General features: G+C 46.0%; 1 protein-coding gene across 12 annotated transcripts; it reads right to left on the bottom strand.

The window, feature by feature from the left end:
* Positions 1 to 16,941: 16,941 nt before the first annotated feature.
* On the bottom strand, positions 16,942 to 25,704 carry LOC106840904 (leukocyte immunoglobulin-like receptor subfamily B member 5). 12 transcript variants are annotated; one of them, XR_011498414.1, is made up of 13 exons: positions 25,460 to 25,700; positions 25,047 to 25,123; positions 24,847 to 24,882; positions 23,934 to 24,236; positions 23,415 to 23,711; positions 22,867 to 23,169; positions 22,504 to 22,554; positions 22,174 to 22,221; positions 21,023 to 21,139; positions 20,501 to 20,554; positions 20,224 to 20,279; positions 19,849 to 19,970; positions 19,103 to 19,226 (listed from the first exon to the last, which is right to left on the bottom strand). XR_011498414.1 is itself a non-coding variant. In XM_070498523.1 (12 exons), the coding sequence occupies exons 2-12, from the start codon at positions 25,078 to 25,080 to the stop codon at positions 19,083 to 19,085; spliced, it is 1,419 nt and encodes a 472-aa protein (XP_070354624.1). In that variant the 5' UTR covers positions 25,081 to 25,123; positions 25,460 to 25,702; the 3' UTR covers positions 16,943 to 19,082. The 12 variants fall into 12 exon arrangements, 10 of the variants coding, with proteins under 10 accessions (XP_070354626.1, XP_070354624.1, XP_070354625.1 ...); XR_011498415.1 differs by having other exon boundaries at positions 20,224 to 20,276; positions 25,460 to 25,699; XM_070498523.1 differs by lacking the exon at positions 19,849 to 19,970 and having other exon boundaries at positions 16,943 to 19,202; positions 25,460 to 25,702.
* Positions 25,705 to 26,548: the final 844 nt, after the last annotated feature.

The following is a 26,548-nucleotide window of genomic DNA, read 5'->3' as shown; positions in this document are numbered from 1 at the left end:
CACTGGCATAATCCCCTCAAGTTCCATCCATGTTGTAGCAATTGTCAGGATTTCCTTCTTTTTATGGCTGAATAATATTCAGTTGTATATGTCTATCATCTTTCGTGGTTTCCATGCCGTGCCCATTGCGTGTAATGCTGCTATGAACAAGGGGGCCCAGACATCTCTTTGAGATAGTGTTTTCGTTTCCTTCAGATATATTCCCAGAAATGAAAACGTTGGATTATTTTGTAGTTGTATTTTGGATTTTTGAGGAACCTAGGTACTGCATTCCATACTGGCTGCACCAATTTACATTCGTACCAACATTTCACAAGGGTTCATATTTCTCCACATCCTCACCAGCATTTATGTTTTGTCTTTTTGATAATAGCCCTTCTACCAGTGGTGAGGTGCTGTCTCATTGTGGTTTTGATTTGCATTTCCCTGGTGATTAGTGATTTTGCTCGCCTTTTCAGTTACCTATTGGCCATCTGTGTAATTTCTTCTGAAAAATGTCTTTTCAGGTATTTTTACCATTTTTAGTTGGATTATGTGTATTTTTTTCTATAGACTTGTACGCATTCTATACCAATTTTTTTACCCTTTATTTTTGAGAAAGATTGGCCCTGAGCTAACTGTTACCAATCCTCCTCTTTTGCTGAGGAAGACTGGCCCTGAACTAACATCCATGCCCATCTTCCTCTGCTTTATACATGCAATGCCTACCACAGCATGGCTTTTGCCACGTGGTGCCATGGCCGCACCTGGGATCCGAACCGTAGAACTTGGGCCACCGAGAAGTGGAACATGCGACCATAACCACTGCGCCACCAGGCTTGCCCCTCTATACATATTTTGCATATTAATCCCTCATCTGATATATGGTTTGCCAATGGTTTTTCCCATTCTGTAGGTTGTCTTTTCCTTTTGTTGATAGATTGTTGCTGTGCAGACAATTTTTAGCTCGATGTATTCTCACTTGTTCTGTTTTGATGTTATTTATTTAATTCGAATGTAATTGACATACAATACTATATTACTTTCAGGTGTATAAAACAATGATCGATACTTGTAGATATTGCAAAATGATCAACACGGTAAGTCTAGTTAACATCAGTCATCACATGCAGTTACAATGTTTTTCTTGTGATGAGAACTTTTAAGATCTGTTCTCTCAGAAACTTTCAAATATGCAATATAATATTATTAATTATTGTCGCCATGTTGTATATTACACCTTCATGATATTCGTTTTATAACTGGAAGTGTATACCTTTTGACCCGCTTCACCAATTTTCCCACCCCACAGCTCCTGCTTCTGGAAAATGCCAAGCTGTTCTCTGTATCCATAACCTTGTCTTTTTTCTTCTTTATAACTCCACATATAAGAGAGATCATAGAGAATTTGTCTTTCTCTGACTTATCTCACTTAGGATAATGTCATCAAGCTCTATCCATGTTGTCATAAATGGCAGGCTTTCCTTCTTTTTTATGGCTGAATAATATTCCACTGTATATCCCCTTGTTGATTCTTGATAAAATCTTCAACAAAATTTCACTTCAAGCACAGTTTTAAACAACAGCAACAAAATATATACATAGGAGAGAGGAGCGAGTTCTACTTGTTGAAAATGAGGTGAAATCTGACCTGTGATCATTTGATAAGTTCTCCTACATCAGAGTGTGCCCCGAGGTCCAGGTGGCCCTGCCTGCTGACCAGTCCTTTCCCCTGAGGCCGGTCTAGTGGGAGGCCCTGCAGATCCTAATTTCAAGGACAGTTTGGAGAAAGCATGTGAGGTCATAGTTTTAGGAGGGGTTTGGGGGTCCAGTATTTTGTCCTCCATTCATTATAGAAGTGTCATTCATCTGCCCTGGCCACAGGTTCAGAAATTTACAGCCTCCTTCAGGTAAGTAAAGAACTGGATTAGGCTCCGGGGAGCATGTAGGAAGAGTCTCCGGGACAAAATAAGAAGCCAGGAACCACAGGGCACGCTGCTCTCCTTGTATTTCCAGAAGTATCAACATGGATCCCTGAGTGTCATCCTCACTAGCGTCAAATCCTCTGCTCCCACACAGCTGTGGATGAAACATGTTGTTTTTGGTCCACACAGTAATGAGGGAATGAGGAGGACTCACTCAGATGTGCCCAGATCCTCTGGGTCAGACAGAAACCTTGAAGGAAACCACATCATAGATGATTCATCCCCCGTGGATTCCAGTCTTCGATGCACCCCCACCCACGAAACCTGGTCATGTGCCATGAAGAAGCCCAGATTTCCACAATGACCCTCTCCTCCCTTTCCCTCGAGGACTCAACAAGACTCAGGAGCTTAAAGAATTTGGGGGACATGAGGCTGCTTCTGGTGGACAAGAGGCAGGAGCTGAGCAGAGCTGATGCATTCACAGGATGTGGTGGGCAAGGTTCCCACACCTCAGTGTGTACAGTCCACAAGGTGCCTGTCACACAGGAAGATGACCAGTTTCTTCTCACCCTAAGGACGGTGGGTGCTGAGGGTGACTTGAGCCATGTCACTGATCACACCTCAAGTCTAAAGTATCATATTTACTTTTCCTAAACACTACAATCATGTAAGGATTTTAACAGATCATGTTGCACTTTGAAAGTCATAACTATGATTCAATTTACAATATACAATATTCTCTTCCTAAGCCAATATACAAATATTTTTAATCTTATAGAACGTTTGCAGAAGAGTTATCAAATGTGTCCCACTTCATATTTTTTCTCCTAGTACTGGCTGCAAATTCCTTACTTCTCCTACTGAACAAAGACAGTTAATAGAGACTTTGGTCAGGCTTTCTTAGAAGAGAAATGAAGATGCAAACTCTCGCTTTTCTTGTTTATCTGACTATGACTCAAAATTCAGCTCCCTCTGCCTCTCTTTCTCCCCAATCCAAGGACCAAATGCATACACAGATCAAATATATATAAAGATGTTTCTGTGTTTCTTTTTCTTTTCCAGAAAAATTGGGTAACATTATTTATGTATTCAGGTGGCGGCGATTCTGTGGTGTTTTTGCTGGGGGGCTCTGGTGGAGTGGTCGCTTGCTGCCCTGAAAGACTACATTTCCAGCCCCTGCTTTAGGGGGTGCACTTCACTTGGAGCCTCGTCAATGAGTGAGGCCATGTGGGGGCATGTAGGGGCTGCGGGGCTGTCAAAGATATAAAGACAGGAACATATCTGATTTGGTCCGAGGGCCCTGACTCTTAGACGTAGGATTCCCTAGATATCTGGGTGCAAGTGTGAGGGAGGAGAGAACAGAGGTGATGTGGTCCTGTGTAGGACTGTCCTACCCATTGTAGGAATAACATTTTCTTTAAAGGATCTCCTTTAAAGGGGTTCCCTAAGCTATAACCAGGCTGAGCTGGAAACCTCGATCCCCATCTCTTCTCTCCAGTGGATTCCTTTTTATCCAGACAGTGTAGGGGATGCATTTCAGGGTCCTGGAACCACTGCAGACCATGTCGCCTTGTTCTGAGGCACAAAAGGACAGTGTTTTGCAGATATGCCAGGTTCCTTGAGATGTTTTCTAAGAGTGTCTACTCAAGGTTTCCCCATCAACCGTGTCACACAGAATGAAAACCATGATCTCCTGTGACTGTCTGCTAAGTTGCCTGCAAACACGTCCAAATTCCCCCAATTTATGCCCATGCACAAACTCACACACACACACACACACACACACACACACACACATACACACACACACACACACAAACACATCCAGGAGATAGAGAGTTAATATTTTAAGTGATTTTATCTTTACATTAGACATAGAGGTGTTTGAGGAGAGTTCTATCTTTGGATTTCCTGTTGAACACACAGAGAATAAACTATTATGTCCTTTTAAGGGGCTCTATAGCTGCTGAAAATGACACTCATCAGAGACAAAGTATTTTAGTGCACATTGACATTTAAACTATGTCCCGAAACCTGCCTATGCTAATAAGAAAACAGTCACGTCCCTGAATTGTGCGCATTTTCATCAAGTTTAACATCACACACAATCTTGCAGGGAACATCACCCAAACAAGAATGACTTTCAGTGCATGGTGAGCTTGGGAGTAAGCTGAGGGCTCTGGTCAGAATCAAATAGGAAGTTTGTTAATCCTGGACACACTCAATTGCTGTGTTCATTCAAATATTCTCTTTAGAGGATTGGGAAGGAAAAGGATGGTAGATTATCAGTATTTTTTTAAGTGCAGGTACAAAGATCAACTGCTATTTTCATAAAAGAGGCTAATAACTAATGAAAAAATGAAATAAGATAAAATAAAGTAGATGCCATAACTTAGAATTGCTGAATTGAAGGATAAGCCAGAATTTAGACCTGTCTCTGGGATGCTGAGAGTAAATCTGCTCTTGTCAGCAGTGTCAAATTGATGTTTATCATTTTAAATGGCTTTCTGTCTAAAGACATGAAGGACGTCTGGGAAACACTGCTCTAGGTATAAGTCAGTGTGAGCCTCATTTTCACTCAAGTCAATCCTGTGTGGCTGAGGGGAGAGGCTGAAGTTGTGGAAACGAAGAAAAGAAACCATAGTTAAATTGGATTCGGGCAGGCCTGTAGACATCAAGGCCAGAAAAAGTACTGGTGTGCCCGATGCTGCTCAGCCTGTTTTCCCCACTGTGTTTCTTTTAAAATCATTGGGGTGGTTGGGGAGTTGAGGGAAAGGACAGGGGTCCCATGGCCTCTCTGGAAGATCTCCAATCAAGTATCTCAACATCAAACCCACAGATCAGGGGCCAGCCATGGCCCCGAGTGGTTTATTTCGTGCACTCCACTTGGCGGCCCGGGGTTCCTTGGTTTGGATCCTGGGCGAGGACCTAAACACTGCTCATCAAGCCATACGGTGGGGGCTCAACATAAAGGAACTAGAGTGACCTACAACTAGGATATACAACTATGCATTGGGGCTTCGGGGAGGAAAAAAAAACAGGAATATTGGAGACAGATGTTAGCCGAGGGCCTATCTTTCTCACAAAGCAAAAAAAAACAGAACGCCAACAATGAAAACCACACAGATAAACTTACAGGAAGTGAATATGAATTTCTGTGCCCCAAACACATCCCTCTCTCAGTCCAGATGATGCTGTCCTCTCCTCCTTCAGACTTAGGGTTTTTTATGTGACATCAGTGATAAACAATAGCAGCAAGGAAAATGCCAAAGGAGATGAAGGCTATGAATGTCCAATGAGAATGTACAGTGTGCTGGAGTGTCCTTGAGAAAGACGTGTTTCCATCAATAAACAAATGATAGACGCTCCATTTATAGGTTGCCTATTTGTGTGAGCATGTACTGGAATCTTTACATATCTTGTCTCAAATTCTCCCAATGTCCATAAATTTGAGCAAATACTTAATTTTCTAACACGTGCAAAAAAATCCAAAGGAAGTGACATTGGTGTCTGACCCCAGGACTAAGAAGCTTCAATAGACATTTTTCTGCTGCCCATGAGACAACACATTAGAGTTTTGCACGAAAGGGTACCTCCTATATCTACTATAACTGAACGTCTTTATCCCTGTCCCTTCTCACTCCACCACAGCTTCACATTTGGAGAGCTGAAGTGGAAGTGGCCAGAGTTTGGAGGATGCCTCTTTCACAGAACTGAGATTTGAAATTGCCCTGAAAAATATTGATGCACCCTCCTAGAATGACAAGGAGTCGGGTAGGGAGAGGTATGAAGGAGTGCGGGAGGGAGTCAGCAAGTGCTATATCATATACTGAGCACCTTCTCTGTGCCTGAGCTCCTTCTGGGGCTAAGGAGACTTTCACCTTTGTGAGTGTGTATCTTTTCCTCAGCACGATCCATAAAGGGAGGAATCATTAGCCTAACATTCTACTTCAGGAAATTTAGTTTAGTCACTAAAAGTGGAAGAGCTCTCAGTAGAGCCCGAGAGTCTGACTCTAAACTTTTGTCTTTCAAGAATAATGCCTCCTGCACTAGGCTCCCTGCCTGCTGTCCCTTTCTCTGACATCCCAAGCGTGAGTTTCCACCCATTGCAGAGAATCTGAGAGAAATCTGTATACCGAAGTTTGCTCAACTGAGAAATACAGGAACTATGTTCTGAAAGCTCTTTCCTAATGAGTCTACCTCTGAGGATGTCATGAATCCACCCACCAAACTTCTTCTGCAGAAATTCCATGGCTAAGTGACCATGATTTTTCTCCTCACAAACTGTCATAGTCTCCTGCCAGGCTCTTTACTTCCTTTCATGTTCCACTGAACAAATTCTGTTCAAACCTGCCAATTTGTTCCTTCTAAAATATCATGCACGTAATGCCACTTTTCTGATACAAATATTTTAAAGATTTTTCACTTGAGACAGAATAAAATCCAACCTTCTTCTCATTGATTATCCAAGTTTACCTAATCTGGCCTCAGTCTACCTCTCTCAATTCCACCTCATCCAGCACACATCAGGCACACTTATTCTCTGAGCCCACCAAGCTCGTTGCTCCATTGGATTCATGAAACGCATGGTTCCATCTGTCAGGAATACCCTTCCACTGAACACTGAATACTATTGAGAAGTCAAGACTAGCTTTCTTTGTCTCTAGATCACACCTGAAATGTCACCCACAGTAGGTTCTTTTATATAACCCACCCTAAATTATCCACTTAACCACTTTGTATCATATGACCGTATCTCAATGTATATGGGTTCATGAATATTAATAAATTTTCATTCCTTTTAGTCATACTTTTTCTCCTACCTCCATGGAAGTCTGGAACATGATCAGCGTGAAGACAAGATCCGTACCCTGGTTAACTGCTGGATTTTCAGCTAATAGAATATTAACAGATAGACAGTATATATTTAAAGTGTTCCTTTAAATCCTTCCCACCTCTCATCATCCTCATCCCCATAGACCCTGATGGAGGGAGGATAAGCATCTGTTTTGGGCATTGGGTCAGAGTTACTGTGACCACTTCATCCTTATTAGAAAAGGCCTCTGTCCCAGCGCATGAATAACTAAGTGCCATTTCTGATTCCCATACTAACTACATTGTCAGATGAAGATGGAGAACTTGGGGATCAGAGGGGGAAGTTGACTAATGCAGGGTCAAAGAGCTTGGAGGTGGCAAATCCAACACTCACACTGGAGCCCTCTGGAAAGTAGGATTCCTGGAATAAATTAAGAGACCTCCTTGCTCACCTTTTGTGGTACTTGTTTTTTTGGTTGATAGGCAAATACTTGCAAGTAATCCTAAGAAAAGGAAAGAGAAGGGTGAGCCAATGTCTTTCCTTGCCCACTGAAGTAGGACCATTCCTCGAAAGTTGTTCCTCTGCCCACCCCTCACTCTGCCATCCCCCTAAGGACTGATGGGACATTCCGGTCCTCCCACCTGAATGCCTTGAGCAGGTGCTTCCTCCCTGAGACGTGATAGTGTAAAGAGGTTATTGGATATGCTTAGTGATGAAAGATAGCTATGATCGTGAAGCGTTATGTCCCATTGGGTGATAAATATCTATTCACATTAACTGGTAAGTCACTTGTGTGTCGTAGGGGCTTCTGAGAAAAAAATAAAAGTGAGGACCTCATGCAACCTCTGATATCCCCAAGCTGCACCCAGCCTCTCCTTCTGCTGAGTCAGGCCCGATCCCTCTCTTCATTGTCCTGGATACATAAGACCCCAACTTTGGTGTCCACACACGAGGTGGAGCAAGGTTTGGAGGTACCTTGATTACCATCCTATCTTTTCTTCTCTGTATTTCTCATTACTTCCATTTCTCCAGAATCCCTAAGGTTTTCTTGTCACCAATAGGGTGCCTTTCAGCTACAGCTGCATGATCTATTGTAACATAAGACATGCAGCAGGATGAGGTTCCTCTCTTGTGGAAGAAAGGTACCGTGGGGCACTCAGGTCTGACCACTCACAGGTGGAGTGATTGAAAGAGCCATAGCACCTATAGGTCTCACCATGGGCTGGGTTGCAGGGCCCAGAAGGAGGATGGCCTGGAATGCAGCATTGTGGATCTGCCCTCCAGTGAGCCAGAATTCATGGGCTTCCCTCAGTAGATGTGACATGTCAAAAGAGCTCTGGTGTGTCATTTACTGATAACAAGTGGCCTTATGAGTCAACAAATGAAAGTCAGTGAGAACACTGCCAGTGTTTCAAAAGACCCTGTGTTTTCCATCTTGAATACAGCCTTACGCCATCTCCTTCTACTTTACTACCATAATGGATTATATGAGAATCTTTTCCTTCCATTATTTATATGGTTATGTAATTCTCCTTTCATAAATAATAAATATTCCTGCTTTTGAATTCTGTACATAATGGACTAATTCTACACACATGCTTCTTAAAATTTCCCTTCAGTTTTTCACCATCGTTTGAAAAGTTATCTGTATTCCTGTTTACAGTTTTAGTTTGTGTTTTTCTCTGATGCGAAGTATTCCATTCCAGATATAGAACACTCATTAATTGTAATATTAACTTGTATGTTGTTTTTCCAAGATGAATGAAACCATTGTCAATATTCTCATGAGAGTATTATGGTGCATATGCACAAATTTTCCTCTATGGTGTATAGTTATGGGCCAGAATTGTGTGTCCTTTCCTTTTAACTAGTAATTGTTAGTAATTTACTGCTCAAATTGATGGAAGCAATTTGTACTCTTATGAGAAATGTATTTGGTTTTTAGATAATCATTATTTTTGCCCACAATTGATTTTGCTAGTGTTTTCTCTTTTGCTTCTCATGTGGATGTAACTGGATTCTGAGATCATTGTTTTATTGAAACTGTGGCATAACATTGAGATGGCAAGTATCATGATCTTTAACATAGGAGGAAACATATGTGCTCATTGGGGTCATCAGTGAGCCGTGCTGCAGCTGGAGTGACTCACTTTCAGCAAACAGTCTTGTCCATTACATCCCAACTGTGCAGACAGTGCATTCACATTGGAATCTGGAAGTTGGCCATGAATGGAGTATTTAGGCCAAAAAAGGGTAAAGGTAACAAGTCAGGGTTTTGGGAAAAGTTGATTTTTCAGAGAGTCGTTTTTCCAGCATGCCACCTGACTTTAACTTCAAACACCAGAATGCTCATTCAAACTTTTGGTATTTTTGGAGAAACTACACCTGGTATCATCTTCTGAAGAGACAAGGGCTTTATGAGTCCAGACTGAGTCTTACGGAGTGATTTTAGATGTATCTGTTCCAAACTGAACCTTATTCTCACCCAGTTATTCAGTTATCTAAAACAGGTTCTATATCCTCAACTGAGGAGAAATATACATCAAAGCATGTTGCAAATAGAAAGAAAGAAGAATATACATGTATAAAATTGGGCCAGACTTGCCTGTCCCAGTGGTGTTGAGGTTAATTTTGCATGCTCCATTTCAGCGGCCTGGGGTTCATGGGTTTGGACAGTGGACACGGACCTACACACCGCTCATCAAGCCATGTTGCAGTGGTGTCCCCCATACAAAATAGAGGAAGATTGGCACAGGTTTTCGCTCACAGCCAATCTTCCTGACCCCACCCCAGGAAATATATATACATAAAAATAAAAGTGGATCAGAGCACGAAGGTGTGTATTGGTGTGGATCCAAACCCCACTTGTGGATTTTGACTCATGGCTTGGGAGTGAGAATAGAAGAGGATTATCAAGGACAACAAGTAATGGTGGGAGAGAAAGCACAAGAATTGAGCTGCAGCAGATTATCTACAAGCAGCTCTCCCAACATTTCTTGCTGCCAACAACTTTCATTCATCTTAACATTCTCAGCAATTTTCTCAATTTAAGCTCCAGATATTCTTCCAGAACCTTCTAATCATACAAGATTTATTTTCGAGGTTCTGTGTCATTGAATGTGGGTTCACTGTCTCTTGTTTTATCCCCTGCTGCATCTTGATTCCTTCTCTGGCTTTGTTGAGCCTGAATCAGCAGCACCCCGAGTACCGTCAGAATCAAGCCAGCCTCGCCCAACCAGAGGAGATCCTCCACTGTGTAATCTTGGGGTATGAGGCTAGGAATTGTGGACAAAGTGTCCACAGAGGTTGGAGCAGACCAAAATTGCCCCACGATCCCTGGATTCCATGAAGGGTGCCTGCATTCTGTTGAGAGGATTTGACCTTCTGAGCCCAGCCCCATAACTGAGAATTTCTGCTTACTCATCCCTCTTGGAGTCTGACTTGTTCTGTGATGGGATGAGTGTACTGGCTACGCTTGAGAAGAAAAATGACAGGGTGTGTGTGAGGAGAGGTAGGAATGCTGAAAGAATCTCTACTCTCATCTCCAACGAGTCTCTAAAACTCATAGAGCTAATCTCAGTCCCTTGAAGTGATCATCTCTGGTGTCTCATCTTGCATCTAATTAGAAAGCAGAGATGAAATGTTGTGGGTTCCATTTGCACTGAGAAATGAGAAACATAAAGGAGTGAGGGGCTATGTCTACCTTTTCATTCCTTCACCACAGGGAGCTCTTTTTTTTGTCTCTTCTGGGTTTATATATATTTTCAAAGCCACGTTCCTTCCTTTTATGTATCATTTTTTTCTTTCTGAAACCAAATGATGGAATGTGTACAACACATCAGGCTTTATTTCTAGTATCAAGAATAACAATTGACACAACTAATAACTATGAAATCATTTTTTGGTCTAGATAGAAGGTTGATAAGAAAGAAACAGAAAAGATAGATGATAAGATCAAATGTTTAGATGGATACTTGGAAAAAAAGGCAGATATTTATACATATAAGACAGGCTCTGATAAATTGACAAAAAGAAACCACTAAGAACCACCAGGTAACTGTTGGAGGGAGGAAGTGCATACTAAACGTGAATTCTCATGGAAGATGTTTTTGAGGATGAATTAATCTAGCTCACAAGCAGGTGCTCATTTAAATTGGGGCAAAATCCTCCCTTACTCTCTTTCATCCCGCAAAATGACAACAGTAACTGGGGGAAACAGGACATACTCAGAGTAGACCAAAATGCCAAGAAAAGAATTCCTGGACTTTCTTCTACAGAAATTCACTGGCACCGAAGTTCAGAAGTGATTCAGAAGTGACTGAGCATTTTGAAATGCAGGATAGGATTCTGTCTTTGATAGAGGGGAGAACAAATTCCCAGATATGGGTAGAATTTTGTCAATGGGCTCAATCCTGAGTGGTTGAGGCAACTAATCTTCATCTTATGACTCCCATTGGATCCCCAAACTCCTTGACCTGACAATGAGAGGTCCTGTCTACTCTGCTCTTCACAGTGTGGGCCTGATTCCATAGGGGATATGATGACTCTAAGGAGACAGTAGAATCAGCACCATAGACAGAGGTGAGGCATGAAGTCAGCTCTTTTCTCCACACCTGAGCTGGGTGTCTTCTCCTTTATGCATTTCTTCCCAAACTGACCACCTGACAGGCACCAAAGACCTTAGTGCTATTGAGACAGGAGGCCCTCTCATTAAATCTCCATCTTCATCCTCAACTTCTGTGAGAAACAATCCCATCTATAAATATTTGCCCTCTTGTAAGATAAGCTGGCAAACTGGCAAAAACCTGATGGAGTCTGCGTTTCCTTAAGTCTAAGAGAACTCTATTACTCAACAGACATGAAGTTTATCTATGTAAGTCTACAGACCCCAAATATTCCTTGTAACAAAGACAGAAGGGTGTTATCGGGCTGTGGCTGCCTCATCATGTCATCTTTAGTCCCATTGCTTTCCCTCAAAGATCAGTGTTTACACTCTTTAGTTTCTTCCCTGCAGGCAAGCCGTACTGCCTGGATCCTCAGTGGAGGTGAGGCATGGAGAAGGTATGGGAATACCTGTCTTTTCCATCCCTCTATGAGCTAAGATCCTCTTGTGGCTGACCTTCCTGTGGCCCCTTTCATCCCATCCCAGGTCAGCTCTTGTGGGACAGGGCTGTAAGCTGAGTGTCTGAACCATCAATGGATATGTGGTGGGATTTCCTCACCTGAGACCAAGAGCTCCAGAGGGCCAACAGTTGTGACAAAATATAGGGGGTGGTGCTGTGTGAACAACATCATCTGTAGGTGTCCTCATGGTCTGAGGTCACAGGATCGATGTTGAAGTTGGCCTGAAAACATGCATCCTTGTCCTGCAGCCAAAGGTGCTGGGGAGGTCAAGTGCCCACACCTTGGACAAATGGGAATTATTGTAACAGGTCTCAGAGTGACACTGCAGGGTCACATGCTCTCTGCAGGCCTCTGGCTTGCCAAGAGGGAGGATTTCTCTTACACTCCCAGGGAGTAGGTAGTGGTGTGTAGAGAGCTGTCCCCTCTCCACATACCATTGATCCAGAGCTGAAGGACCACAGTCCTCTCTCCAGGGCCTCTGTCTGTGAACCCCTTTATGCCCCTCTCAGTAACTTAGTACCCTCTCAGTACCTTTTAGTTTCTTGTCCCTTGCTCCCCCTTTCTCATTCCGTCTCACTACAGCACGTTTCATCACAACCACTGCTCCAGGGCCATCTCCCTGAACCCCATCATCAGTAGGGGTGACTCTGGGTCCAGAACCTTGAGCAAACAATCAGAACATGGGTTTCTCACTCATGATCAGGATTTTCAGGAGGGTGCCATGGACCAACTACACATGGGAGAGGTTGTTTTGACTATAGCACCTACACTGACATGCCTGGGTGTGGTTTGCACCATCCAGATGGAATTTGGGGCTTTGCTGTCCATGAAGACACTGGGAAGGAGTATGAATCCCTCACCGTGATCAGAGTGTATCTGCCAAAGCTGGACTGCATGCAACGCTGGAGTGTCTGGCTGTCTCCTGAGAACAGCATTGAGCCCTTCTGCGTTGAGAGGGAGGGTTCGAAGAACATCCCTGGAGAGAAGACAACAGCAACATCAAAGAGGACACACATCCCGTGTAACCCACTGGGGCTGCAATGAGAGCTCTATCTGGCATACCCCCAAAACATCCCTCTCTGTGGTTCAGCTTCCAGGATGCCATGTTACCAACTCCCCATCAACCTTGCGGATCCAAAGGGCACAGAGTTGGGTCACTCATCTTGAAGACCCAGGAAAGAGGTTAGTATGTGGGGTCCCTCGCCTGTGACCTCAAAATGCAGAGGGTCCCTGGAGTGTTAACACACATCCAGGTAGAAGCTGTAGCATCTGTAGGTTAACCCATGGGAAGTGTTCATGGGGCCCATAGGGAAGAGAGCCTGACTCCTCCCAGGATAGGTCCTTGATCCCATGTGTCAGGGTTGGCCAGCTCTGCCCTCCTTCAGAAAATGGAAAGTGCCCAGTGTGAACTTTGTGGTTCACAGAGGGCACCTTCCTTCCTGATACCACCATGGGGCCTGGATGGGCTGAGAGCAACATGCACTATACACTCCTGAGGGAGAAGGAAGGATCTGTGTTAGAGGAAGGACTGTCAGCCTTCATACCCCACATATGCACTGTGAGTGCTGAGGTCCCCTAACTCCATACTCCATTCCCTCCGGCCTATGAGGAGGAGCACCCAGTGTGGAGAGGAACTACCACTGGGGCTTTTCTCCTGCTGGAATCCTCTCCACTCCCCAAATGTCATCTCACTGTTGAGGACAACACCAAGGCACAGGGATACTGTGTCTTTTCTTCAAGGTCAAGCCTACATTAGGTTTACCCCTGGGAAGAGAACCCAGGTCACCCTGACACCAGAGACCAGCTCCCCCCTGCACACAGCAGCCTGCCTTGAAATTACAGACACTGGGGGTAAGACAGAGACAAGGGTCATGGAGCTTGGAGGGAGGGTCCTTAGAGCTACATATGTGCTCATTGGGGTCATCAGTGAGCTGTGCAGCAGCTGGATTGACCGACTTGCAACAGATGCTTCTATTTGTTACTTCCTAACTCTGAGTTCAGTGCATTCTCACTGCACCTTGAAGTTGGCTAACAAGTGACTATTTATACCAAAGATACAGGCAATTTCACAAATCAGGGCTTTTTAAAAAATGATTTTTACATAGATGGTTAACCAGCACACCACCTGACTTTCACTTTAAAGAATAGTGTTCAAATTGATGGTATTCCTGGAGGAACTATACGTGGTATCATCTGATGAAGAGCGAAGTGCTTGACTACTCCAAAGAGGGTTTTCAGGGATGATTTTGAATTTATCTGTTCCAATCTGGATCCAATTTTCACCCATTTATTCAGATATTTAAAACAGATTCTGTCTTCAGAGTTGAGGAGATGCACATGTCAGGTCATGTGATGAATAAAAATGAACAAAAATTTATTACATGAAAATGGATCAGGGCATGAGGTGAGAATAGGTGTGGACCCAAATCTGCCATGTGGTTATCGCCTTATGTCATAGGAGTGAGAAAATAATGGATCCAGGAAAGGCCAATCAGTAGTGGTATGTAGGGAAATAACCACAGTTTAATTAGAGAAAAACCCCTACAGGATCAACACAGACATTTTCCTGGATTTGAATCTTCTTTATTCTCAATCCTCTCAGCAGACATTTCCCCTGTTTTATGCCCCAGATTTTCTGTCAGAACATTTTGATATCATCAGATTTACTTCCAAAGTTCCAACTCACTAAGCAGTAGGTTTGCTCTCTCTTGTGTTCATCTCATGGCTGAAACTTTGGGTCATTCTCTGACTGTGCAGAGTGAACCAGCAGCACCCTGAGAACCACCATGATCAAGGCAGACATGCCCATCCGGATGGGATTCTCTTCTGTGTAATCTTGAATTTTTGAGTTAGAGATTGAGGACAAAGAGATCCTAGTCATCAGGGCAGACTGACATCACCCCAGGATCCCTGAATGCCCATTCAGGCCACCAGCCTTCTGTTGAGAGAATTTGACCCTCTGTACCCAGCCCCATACTGAGAATGTCTCCTTACTCATCCTTCTCAGAGTCTGACTTGTTTTGTGTTGGTCTGAAGATATCAACTTCTCCAGAGATCAGAAAATAGAGAGTGTGGATGAGGAGACTTAGGTAATGTCTTCTCTGATCTCCACTGAGTCTGAGTCTAGTTAGCTAGCTAATGCTTTCTAGCTAGCTAAGGCCAACGTCAATCCCTTGAGGTGAGCATCTTCAGTGTCTCATTTTCTTGACTAATTAGGAGGCAAAATTGTCTATCTTTGGGCTTCATTTTTTCCTGAGAATCAGGAACATGAAGGAGAGAAAGGCTGTGTTTAGCTTTCAGTTCCTCTACTTCAGCCTGCTCCTTTCTGTCTCTGACTAAGGATTATATATCTTCATGTCACACTCCTTTCTACTACCGATAATCTTTCATTTTTACGAACACACAATGAAATATCTACAGCATCCAAGGCAGTCTTTCTAGGAGCAATGAATACTACAATCAAAATAACCTCCAATTATTCCTTGAGTTTGTGGTCGACATAGGATTATTGATAGAAAAAAGCAAAATGAGATATGCCATACAGTCCTGAGGGAGAAGGGGGAAGTGTGTTATTGGAGAAACCATCAACTTGCATAGCCCAGGTGTGGACTGTAAGGGCTGAGGTTCCCCTGATTCCACTCTCTGCTCCCTTCTGCCTGTGAGTAGGGGTCCATGGTGGGAAAGGACCAGGATCCTCCCTGTTACCTGTCATCACCAGGGACAGGGATCACTGTGCTCTGACCATCTGTTCCAGCTGTGATACGCACAGTGTGAGCTCTTGGATTTGATGGAGAAATTGGCCTTACCACTTGAGTCATGTGGGGTCCCTCAGCCCAGTGTAGAAAGACTCCCTTTACACAGATGGTAGGCATCTTCCTGTAGAGACCCCTGATATCAGATTGTCACAGGGCTCCCTGTGGTGACCATGGGGTCAGCCCAGATGGAGAGTTTGGGGGTGCTCCTGGAAAGGAATCAGACCTGAAGTGGCAAGGGAGCCCTCCTCCCCTCAGTTTCCCCAGTTATCACTCAAGGTCCCTCTGAGACTGGTCACCATCAGCCCACACCCTCAGTGCTCCATGAAGCCACCAAGATGGGGTAGCTTCAGTGGGCTGGAGCAGGACGTCTGAGGGAGGACCTTCCCCTTGTACCTGGTCTCATGGTCCCCAACACAATCCTGGAACAGTATGAAGATATAATACATATATCAACTACAAAATAAAGGGGTGAAGATAAAGGGATCTATATATTTAAAAGGTTTCTACATTTCTCTTGAAGAGTAAAATACTAACTCTAACTTGACTGTGTAAAATTGGGTATGTATGTGGTAATATCTAGCACAGCCATATAGACAGCACTCAAAGAGGTATACTTAAAACACCAAAAGAGAAATTAAAATGAAATACTAAAAAGATTTTTTAAAGTGAGAAAAAGGCATGAAAGGGGAAAAATAGAAGAACAAGCAATAAAGTGAACAAACAGAAAAAAAATAAAGAGAAATAGTAAACTTAACAATCTGTTAGTAATTACATCACATATAAATGACCCAAACAGAGCAATTAAAAGACAGAGATTGTAAGATTGTTTTAAGGAAAACAATTACAAACAAGACACTACCATATGTAGTCCAGAAAAAGTTCACTTCTAATGTAATATAGCAAATAGGTTAAAGGTAAAAGAACAAACAATGTGGGTGACCCTTGGAAAATCATGCTAAGTGAAATTAGCCAGACAGCCATGTTGTGTGATTCCACGTCTATGAATTGCCTCGAATAACCAAATCCCTAGAGACAGGACGTGAGTACAAGAGAGGTCATCAGGGGCTGGCGGTCAGGGGACATGGGGAGTTGTAGTTTAATGGGTGCAGAACTCCAGTTTGGGATAATGGAAACACTCTGGAGATGGATAGTGGCGATGTTTGCCCAACATGGTAAATTGTTTAGTGGCACTGAATTGTACACTTTAATAATCATTAAAATTGTAAATTTTATGTTGTGCATATTTTGGCAGGTTAACAAAGCAGAAAGATTATAAATGTACTATACAAACACTAACCAAAAGAAAATTTAAGTGGCTATGTTAGTTTCTCATTGCTGCTGTGACAAATTACCACATTCTGAGCGGTTTAAAACAACACAGATTTATTACCATACCGTTCTGGAGGTCAGAAGTATAAAATCAGGCTCAGTGATAGAAGGCAAGGAATAGGAAGACATGCATCTACTTCATCTTGCTCCAGAACTGGAAATCTGAAGTGCAATTGACTTCTATATATTGGCCTTGAATCCAGTGATATAGGAAAATTTATTTTTACTTTGAGTAATACATCCTTATACTATTTTTGATTTGATTTTCTTTGCACACAACTGTGTATTCTCTGAGCAGTATAATATTATTCTTACCAAGTCCAGTGGTAATTGGTTGGTATTGCCAGCGCCATGCTGAATAGAAGTGGTCACAGGGAACACTTGCATCATTCTCATTCACAGGGGGAAAGACTGGCACGAAATTCTTTTTAATATTCTATACTATATTTTTTCCATAAGTTCGACTCCTCACCATAAAAAGTGATGTCTAGCGCTGAGTTTTAAAAAGCCCTTTGTAACTTACAGGAAATTCTCTTATTTCTGATGATTTTTTATTTTGATTGTGAATTGCTGGTGTATTTTATCAGAAGCTTGCCTGCATCTGTCAAATGATCCTTTTTCTTACTTATTATGCTAATGTGTTGCATTATATTGAAGGAGTTTTTAAATTTTAAGCTACTCTATCCTTCCAAAAACACCCCCACAAAACCTCAGTGCGGTCATAATGTAATAATTTTTTCTTTTGAGGAAGATTAGCCCTGAGCTAACTCATGCCAGTCCTCCTCTTTTTGCTGAGGAAGACTGGCCCTGAGCTAATGTCCATGCCCATCTTCCTCTACTTGATACGTGGGACGCCTACCACAGCATGGCTTTTGCCAAGCGGTGCCATGTCCGCACCTGGGATCCCAACCGGAGAATCCTGGTTCTTTTTATATTCTTAGGAAAATTTTGTGTAAGTTTGCAGGGTGTGTGAGTGTTTGTCATAGGTGGATAAAGGTTTGGAAGAAAGCACCGATGAAGCCGTCTGAACTGCTACACTAATACATTGAGAATGATTACCACCACAGCATTAGCTACACCTGCACCTGCTCACATTGCAGCCAGTTCTCTTTTGTTAGTGAGAAAGTTGAAGGCGTACCGTCTTAACAACATTCAAAAATATGACACAGTCTGCTTAGCTACAACCACCATGCCGTGCATTAGATCCCCAGGTCGCGTTAATCCTACAATTCGTAGTTTGTGCCCTTTGACTAACATCTCCCTATTTCCCCTAACCTCCAACCCCTGGTAACCACCATTCTATGCTCTGCTTCTCTCTGACCTTTTTAGATTTTATATAGTTCAATTGTGGGACAATTTTTAATTACAGAATCAATGAATTTAATGTATACATAAATTGATACATATATTTTATTCTTATGTCCATTTAGTAAATTGTACATTTGAGGATGTCCATTTTATCTACATTTTCTAATATACTCGCATCAAATTGCTTTTAATGTTCTGTTACTATCTTTTTAAAAGTCTATAGGATTTGAATTGCTGTCTGAAATTTCATTCCTTATATTAGAAATGTGTGCCTTGTATCTTTTTTCTTGGTCATTTTGACTAGGTTTTATAAGTCTGACTAATGTTTTCAAGATGAAACTTTTTTGGCTTATTGTTTATTCTCTTTTTTTGTTTTTCCTCGTTAGTAGCTAGTCTTATTATCATTTCTCTCCTTCTACATTCATTTAGATTCATTTCCCATTATTTTTCTAAACTCTCGATAGTATACCTTAGATCAATGACTTTTAGGCTTTTCTGTTCTAATATAATCGTCGATTGTTCTTAATTTTCCAACTTCATAGGTTTGATGTGCAATATTTACATTATCATCTTATTTAAAACATTCTCTCACTTCTGTTTTGGATTTCTCATTTCACTCATGGACTACAGAAAAGTCTGTTGCTTTATGTCCAAAATGTGGGGATATCAGTTATCAGACTGCAGAATCAGGTGACTCTCAGAGTCTCAGAAGCTCCTGGTGGTGCACGTTAGGATTTAGGGCTGGCTGGAGGTCATTAGCTGGGTGTTCACTGCGGGCAGCTCCTGGTTCTTCTGGAGTCCCTGCAGCCTCCCTCCCCAGAGGGTGGGTTCTGGGTCCTTCCTGGGCTAGTGGATGGCCAGGGCCACATACATGCTCGGCTCTGCTGGGGGTTCCTCTGACTGGGAGGAAGGAGGTGTTGTCTCCTGTCCGAGGGTCAAGTGGTTCAGTTGGGCGTAGATCACATCCTGGTGGGCATCAGATGCAGCAGCCTGGATCAGGGGAGACTCGGGGTATAGGTATGTGGTTGGGGTGGGGGCAGCCTGGGGTCCAGGAGAGGATGGGACCCATCTGTCTGTCCATCTGCCTGTCCTTTACTTCCGGTGCTTCCTCTGACACGGGGGAAGGAGAGGTGGCCACCCACTGTCTGAGTCTTGATCATGAGTGGCTCACTTGGGCGTTCCTCATTTCCTGAGGGCCCTGATGGGGGGAGGTAGAGGGACAGAAACAGTGTCTCCCAGATCCCAGGGCTGACCTCCTACAGTCAGTTGTCCACACTGTAACAGAGTGAAGTCACTTCCTTAATGGAATCTTCAGGGACTTCCAAACCTTGGAAATCTGAATGCTTTCTGAGTTCAGATTCTTATCCCAACATGTTATCTCCCACTCACTTGGCTGGTGCTACACAGCCCATTTTCCTGAAAAAGCATGTTGCTATCTCAGGATCTTTGCACCTAATGTTTTCTTTTCCCCCACATGCACTCTACTCCCTTTTCTTACTTTCTTTTCCTTAACAGCACCTTACACTCCAGGATGCTACCTGCATATTTGTATGTTGTCTCTCACCCACGAGTGAGCTAAGGAGTGTGGAGAAAGTTTTTGTCACTGCTGTACCTGCAGCACCGGAATGGACCCAGGTAAACAGTGAGCTCCCCGTGCACACTGTTGGGTGAATGAATGAAGGGGAGCCTAGGGGACTTGTGGGTGATTCACTAATTCATGCATCCTCTTGAGACCTGGGGGTGAATCCAACAACCAGAAGATCAGACAGAGGATGAGGAACCAGGAAAGGGGATCACTTGTGGGGGGCCATGAAGTCACAGAAACCAGGTGGAGTGAAGTCACAGCAGGACGTCCCAGGTGCCCAAGAGGAGAGGTGAGTGTGGGACGCTGCTGAGGGCTGGGTGATATGAGGACAGCCAAGTGTCCATTGGATGAAGTTTGACAGCAGGAAGGTCCCTGGTGGCCTGGACAGGGCAGGGGTCTCACCTGATGGTGCAGCTCCACCCCCTCCTCAGGCTGGGTGCTCTTCACGGCAGCATCTGCTGGGGCAGAACAAGGGGTGTATCTCTTGTCAGGATTCCCTGAGGTCTCTCAGGGCTGAAGGCCCCTCTGCTCCCGGGTGGGTTACTGAGGTCCAGGGGTGAGGAGATGGCCCGAGTCACTCAGGGGAATTTCAGTCCTTCTCACCACACATCTTGGGCACCCCCCCAGCATATTCCCCTGGGGCCTACTGAAATCTCTGTGCCCACCCCCAGGGCAGCACCTCCTCTTCTTCTCACGGAGGGTCTCTTCCAGGGCATCAGCAGCTGGGCTGGAGCTTGGGGAGGAGACGGGAGTGTTAGAGACAGACATGGGGCCAAGGGCGAGGTGGGAGTCTGGGGTTATTGTGGCGGGAATGACCTGATGTACAGGCCTCTGTCTTTGGGATCTGAGTCTGCAGCCCCTGCAGGAAGTTGGAGATCAGCCTGTCTCTGGGCTGGCTCAAGACGGACAGAGTCTCAGCCCTGGGAGGTTATGACCACCCGCCCTCCACATGTGATTTGGGAGAAAAGAAGGAAAACTTAACAGAGACTTGTGTGTATGTTTCAATATTTCACGAGATTGTAAAGATGAAAATATCTTAATGTGCATACCTGTGCTGACATCAAGTGTTTTGTTTTGGATTTTCTGATTTGAGATTCTGGAAAAGTCTTTCTAGGATGGACTTCCAATCTTTGGTTTCCCTCTGGCTGGAGCCCTAAGCCCACCTCCTCCTGTGACCCGGGTCCCCTTGTTCCCTACTCACGTGGTGTCCTGCATTTGCCCTGTCGTCGATGTCGGATGAGGAGGAGAAGGAACAGGAAGAGCAGCAGGACGAAGGCCACAGAGATCCCGATCAGAAGGTTCTGGTATGGTTTGAGATCTTGGGCATATGTGATGTCATGATTGAGCCACTGATGCCATTTACTTGAGCACCTAATATGTGCCAGGCATGTGCTGGGGTCTCTGCATTGAGCTCCTCCAACTCACAAGAATCCCACAACATATGATTTCCATCCCCACCTGCCCATTTTCCGGAGAAGGAAACTGAGGCACAGGGAGGCAAATCATGTGCCCAAGTCACCCAGCCTGAAGTGGGAGAGCTGAGACTCAAACCCAGAGCTGTGGGTTCCCTGTGTTCTCATCATGCTTCCCCCTGGTGGCCGCCAGCTTCTTGTTCCCAAGCTCTTCATCTGTAGACAAGGCCTGTCCCAGTGTATCATATGGAGCTGAGCATCCTTCCTCATCACCTCCCCGTCCCCCACACACCAAGGATCTGGGGGAGGGTGGACTTTGCATCTCTCCAGGGATCTGTCCCCCACTGTGCAGGGCCGTGAAGCCCCGTGGGAATGTCTGGGCTGGGATGGGAGCTCTACCCTTCCTGAGCTCTGTAACGCCTAGGCCCCTCATTTAACCTAATGTCACTGCAGGCCTGTGAGCAGGATGGGAACTTTAAACAGTAGGAAGTGAGCCTCAAAGAAGAGAAATGAGCTGCCCAGGGCCCCAGGGCGGGAGCTGCCAAATTGGAAACTGACCCAGTGGAGGTGACTTCCTTCCTTGCTCTTTCCACTCCAGCTGAGCACCCTGAGCTGAAGGGAAAGGACCTGAACACCGTGGACCCTTGACCAGCCCCTCCCTCCCCTGTAAAATGTCACCATCACTGCTGCAGAAGGGACAGACTCCCATAAAATCACGTGCTGGGGGGCTCTCCTGTGAGGCTTCCTCTCCCAGGAGATCAGACCCATAGTCAGAACTGACAGGGAATGTAAGCTCTGGGTCACAATTCTCTCCTTTACACTTGGAAAAACTGAGGCCCAGATAGGGCAGGTACATCCATGTCAGAGTCTCCTGATGTCTGAACTCAGCCCCTGGCCCCATGGGCCCACCCACCACCTCCCCACAGAGACCATCTCTTACCCTTCCACTGGCCTGACTCTGTTGTGGAGAGCTGATCCTCAGAGCCTCCTGGGGATCAGGATTGGGGGTGAGGGGGGCCCTTCTCTCTATTTCACATGGCTCTGCCTCTCCCAGGCTGAGACCCAACATCTCCCTCTGCCATGACCACCCTGCCCACCATCCACCAGCCTCGGAGCCCTGGAGCCCTGTGGACCCTGCAACTCTGCCCGACTCCCAGCCCCCTGGAGACAAGCTGTGCTGAGAGAGGAACTAGGAGTCAGATCAGCTGAGTCTCGAGAGACAGGCCTGGAGAAACTGTGAGCTCTCTGGACAGAGGCCCCTGTGACTCACCAGATGTTAAGTTGGGCCATGTGTGTGGGGAGGTGGGGTCCCCAGAGGGTCCTAGGAGAAAGAATAAGAGGAGATGAGGGACTGGAGGTTCCCCCCAGACCCCATTTCTGCTCATACAATTATTCTTCATCTGCCCTGTGGTCCCCAAGGTTCTCCCTCCACCCACATGGAGGATTCTGGTGAAGGTGTCGTGGGAAGGGGCTGGCATGGGAGGGCCGGTTTTCCTCCTATACTTTGAGGGACAGATCCCGCTCTGGATGACCCTGCCTCGGGGCCCCCTCATTCCCAACCCACCCCAGACTTCTCTCGGGGACAAGGCCCCGAGCTGAGTGACTCAGAAAGAACGGAGTCAGCGCCTCTCACCTGAGACCACGAGTTCCAGGGGGTCACTGGGGTGTGACAACTCATAGGGGGAGGTGTTGTATGAGCTGTAACACCTGTAGGTCCCCCCATGTGCTGAGGTCACAGGACTCATGGAGAATTGGGCCTGGTACTGCTGAGCTTGGTACTTTGATCTAAGACGCAGGGGGGGAACCATAGCCCCCTCCTTGGACAGAAATAAAATGTCCCTCTGGCTCTGTGTCTGACACAGCAGGGTCACATTCTCTCCTGAGGCCACTGTGGGGCCTGGCTGCACCGAGAGGGAGGGTGTGTCTTGGAATACTCCTAGAGAGAGGAAAGGCGGGTGAGGGGCTGTATCCTGTTCTGAATGGAGAGTCCCCAGGCTTCTCTCTGAGGAAACTCATCTCTGTCTGCCTTTTTGCTCTTAGTCTCTCCCTGTCCATCCCATCTCTCTGTCTCCCTCCCTCCCTGGGAACCCCACATCCCTCTTTCCAGCATCACCATGTGGGGTTCCCCTGGCAGGGTCTGTGCAGAGTCTGGGTCCCTGACTGAAGCCACTGGCTCCTCACCTGCCACCAGGATGTCCAGGGGGTCACTGGCAGCTGACCAGTTGGAGGAGAGCTTGTGTCCACCATAGCATCTGTACCTGCCCCCATGGAACCAGCTCACACGGCCAAGGGGGAAATCAGCCTGAGAGCGTCTGGTCTGGAGCTGTTGGGCGAGGTGCTGGGGGAGGTCATGTCTCCCCTCCTTGGACAGAGTGAATCTGTCGTAGCCGACATCAGAGAGACACTGGAGAGTCAAGTTCCGTCCTAAGGTCACGATAGGGCCGTGCTGGCTCCGGAGGGAAGGCTTCCCAGACACACCTGAGAGAAAGACCTCATGTGGATTGTAAGGGCTGATTCCTCCCACAAATCCCCTTTTCCATCCTGGACCCTAGGTCTCACTGTCTCTCACCTTCTGTGTCTCTGCTCCAGGTGACACGCCTGCTGCCCTCACCCCACCCTCTCATCTGGGGCTCTCCTGGGATTATAGACCCCTGTCTGTCACCTTAAAATATTGATGGGGCAAGGGTAGGACATGCTCACCTGGAACCAGGAGCTCCACGGGATCACTGGGTTCTGAGCACAGCTGGGGGGTATACCTGTAACAGCCATAGCATCTGAATGTCCACCTGTAACTTGGGGTGACAGGGCCCACAGGGAACAGGGCCTGGAACTGCCCGTTGGAGCGTCGCTGTGAGTCCAGAGTCCACGAGGGCTTGTGTTCTCCTTCCTTAGTGAGAAGGAACCTGTCAAATTCCTGCCAGGACCCACACTGAAGGGTCACGTTCCCTCCTGAGGTCACCACAGGGCTCGGCAGGGCTGAGAGGGAGGGTTTTCGGTAGATTCCTAGGAGAGGAGGAGGCAGCGTGTTAAATGGGGCTTGCAGCGCACTCGTATACCCCAGGGCTGGGCTGTGAGAGGAGAGACAACCCTGAGAGCAGACCCCCTTTCTGAGCTGAGGCTGGGACCCAGAGTGTGCTCTCAACTGTCACCACCAGCTCCAGGGGGTCGCTGTGCTCTGACCAGCCAGTAGGGCTGAGATAGTAGCAGCGATGTCTCCCTGCATGTCGTTCCTCCATGTGTGGGATGGAGAACCTGACCTTGGCCTTGGGCTTCAGTGGTTGTTGTCTGTCCCAGGGCACTGAGCTTCCCTCTCCATACACTAGATACTCCTTGGCCTCCAGGGTCTCCTAACACCAAATGGCCACAGGCTTCCCCGGAGAGACCAGAGAGCCTGGCACAGCTCAGATGGTGGGTTTAGGGAGGGTCCCTGGAGGGAAATCAGAAGCTGGGTCACTACACATTCCCCACCATCAGTTCCTTGGCTCTCAGAAGTCCCTTCCAGCCATCCTACAACTCTCAGCCCCAAACCGCTGTTCTCCCTCCCCAGTTCCTGGAAGTTGTTGCTTGTCCCCAGTGAGAAGCTGGGATCTGGTACACCTGGGAACAGACTCACCTGCCTGCCCTGAGGTCCTCAGTCCCACACTCAGCCCTGGAAGAGAGATTCCTGTTAGAGATTTACCCCCGAATCCTGAGCAAAACCACTTCTCCCCATAAGCCTCCTGATTCCTTGGGGTCTCCTGACAGATCAGGGCCTGGCTGTGAGGTGAGGTCCCTCCTAGACGAGGGCTTGCCCTCCCCCTTCTCAAATCTCACCAAGGCAGAGCAGGGCCGTGAGCGTGGCGAACATGATGTCTTCTGTAGGTTCCTCTGTCTGTGCTGGTGGAGGAGACCTGGGTACCCGGAAGAAAAGACAGTCACGGGGTTGTCATGTCAGCAGCCCTAGGAGAAGAGGAAACGCCCCTCCCCAAATGCTATGGCTGAGTTTGTACCAGGCTCTCTGGAGACATTTTGAATAGAAATAGTGTCTTCCCTGACCCCCATTTTCTGCTTGATCTGCATTCATCTCATGAAGAGACAGGTCTTTACAGCAAATAGACTCAGTGTCTTCCTGAGATGCTCCTTCCAGGTAAGGGTGACCTAGGGCACGTCATTCCTTGTTGTTCCTCCCCCATGGAGTCTCCTTCATCCTCAGCTTGTCCATCAGCACATTCCTGTGGGGTCCTCACCATGGACAGTGGTCATCCAGGCCCTGGAGATGCTTCAGGGAAGACGCAGTTTCCTGCTGCACTGCAGAGCTCAGATCAGCAGAGACACACGCTCAACATCTAACTGTACAGTTCAGGTCGAGGTCATTGGGAAAATGAGCACAAAGGAAACATACAGGGAAATAAGGGGAGGAAACATCACTCCTTTCCTGGCCCCAGAGTGTAGGCTTTCTTTCTATCACAGCTCAATTCATCGACTTATTTTGTTTCTTCTGACAACTCCACACCCATCTTGCTGGAAACAAACCTCTGAGTCATTCTTGCCTCCTCAAACCCCTTGTTCCCTTCTGCAAAATCACCTCCTCGTCCTTGGGTCCTGTTTTTAGCTTCAGTGGTCAATACGTGGGTTAGCGCTATGATGTGGGGGACAAAGGTGATTTTTATAGAAATAATCCTGCAACATGCACTGGCCATGTGACCTTGACATTAATGTCCAATCTCTGAGCCTTGGTTTCCTCAACGGCATTACGTTGTCGTGAAACCCACTCATCAAATCGGTTGTGGTCAATGGTGCTGGGTTCATGGGAGGGATAAAACAACTCCCAGGCCAGGTTAAGACAAGAGTGAGTTGGACCATGAAGGAATCGAGGAGTAGGACTGCATAGTCAAGTGGATGATTGCCATGCCCACCCAAGAACTCCTGTCTGCTCCTAACACTGATAAAAGTAACCTCAAATATTTCTGAAATATGTAGCCACATGCATGTTCAAAAAAGATAAATAAAGTTCCCAAGATGGAGAGGGAACCACAGCAAAGAATAGAGAACAAAGGTGAGTGGCCACCGGTGCCTGGGACCATCAAGGGGTCCTAGGGAGAGAGGACCTCCATGTCCTCACAGGAAGGGAGGGATCAGGGGTCCAGGTGAAGGCTGGAAGCTGTGGCTCCCCTCCCCTGTGTTTCTGTGCAGGCACTGGAATATGTCCCCACTGCCCCAAGCCCATGGTCAGCACCAGGCAACTTCCTCTGTGTGGCCTGAAACAGATTGAATCCAGCGTCGTCAGCCATGGGTGTCCGCCCCACATGTGAGTGTGAGGCGCCCATTGGACCATC

This window comes from Equus asinus, chromosome 26 (assembly GCF_041296235.1).
Source record: "Equus asinus isolate D_3611 breed Donkey chromosome 26, EquAss-T2T_v2, whole genome shotgun sequence".
Lineage (NCBI taxonomy): Eukaryota > Metazoa > Chordata > Mammalia > Perissodactyla > Equidae > Equus > Equus asinus.
The sequence above is the reverse complement of the archived record's forward strand: the minus strand, read 5'-3'. Positions and strand labels throughout refer to the sequence as shown.

Bases quoted from the DNA above. Each gene is read 5' to 3' on its own strand.
- LOC106840904 (XM_070498520.1), bottom strand. From the start codon at position 25,080: ATGTTCGCCACGCTCACGGCCCTGCTCTGCCTTG. The intron at 22,555-22,866 runs GTGAGAGGCGCT...TCTTTCTCCTAG, and splicing joins CCTGGAACTCGTGGTCTCAG to GACCCTCTGGGGACCCCACC. The intron at 20,555-21,022 runs GTGAGTAGGGAA...CTCCTCCCCAAG, and splicing joins GGGCAAATGCAGGACACCAC to CTCCAGCCCAGCTGCTGATG.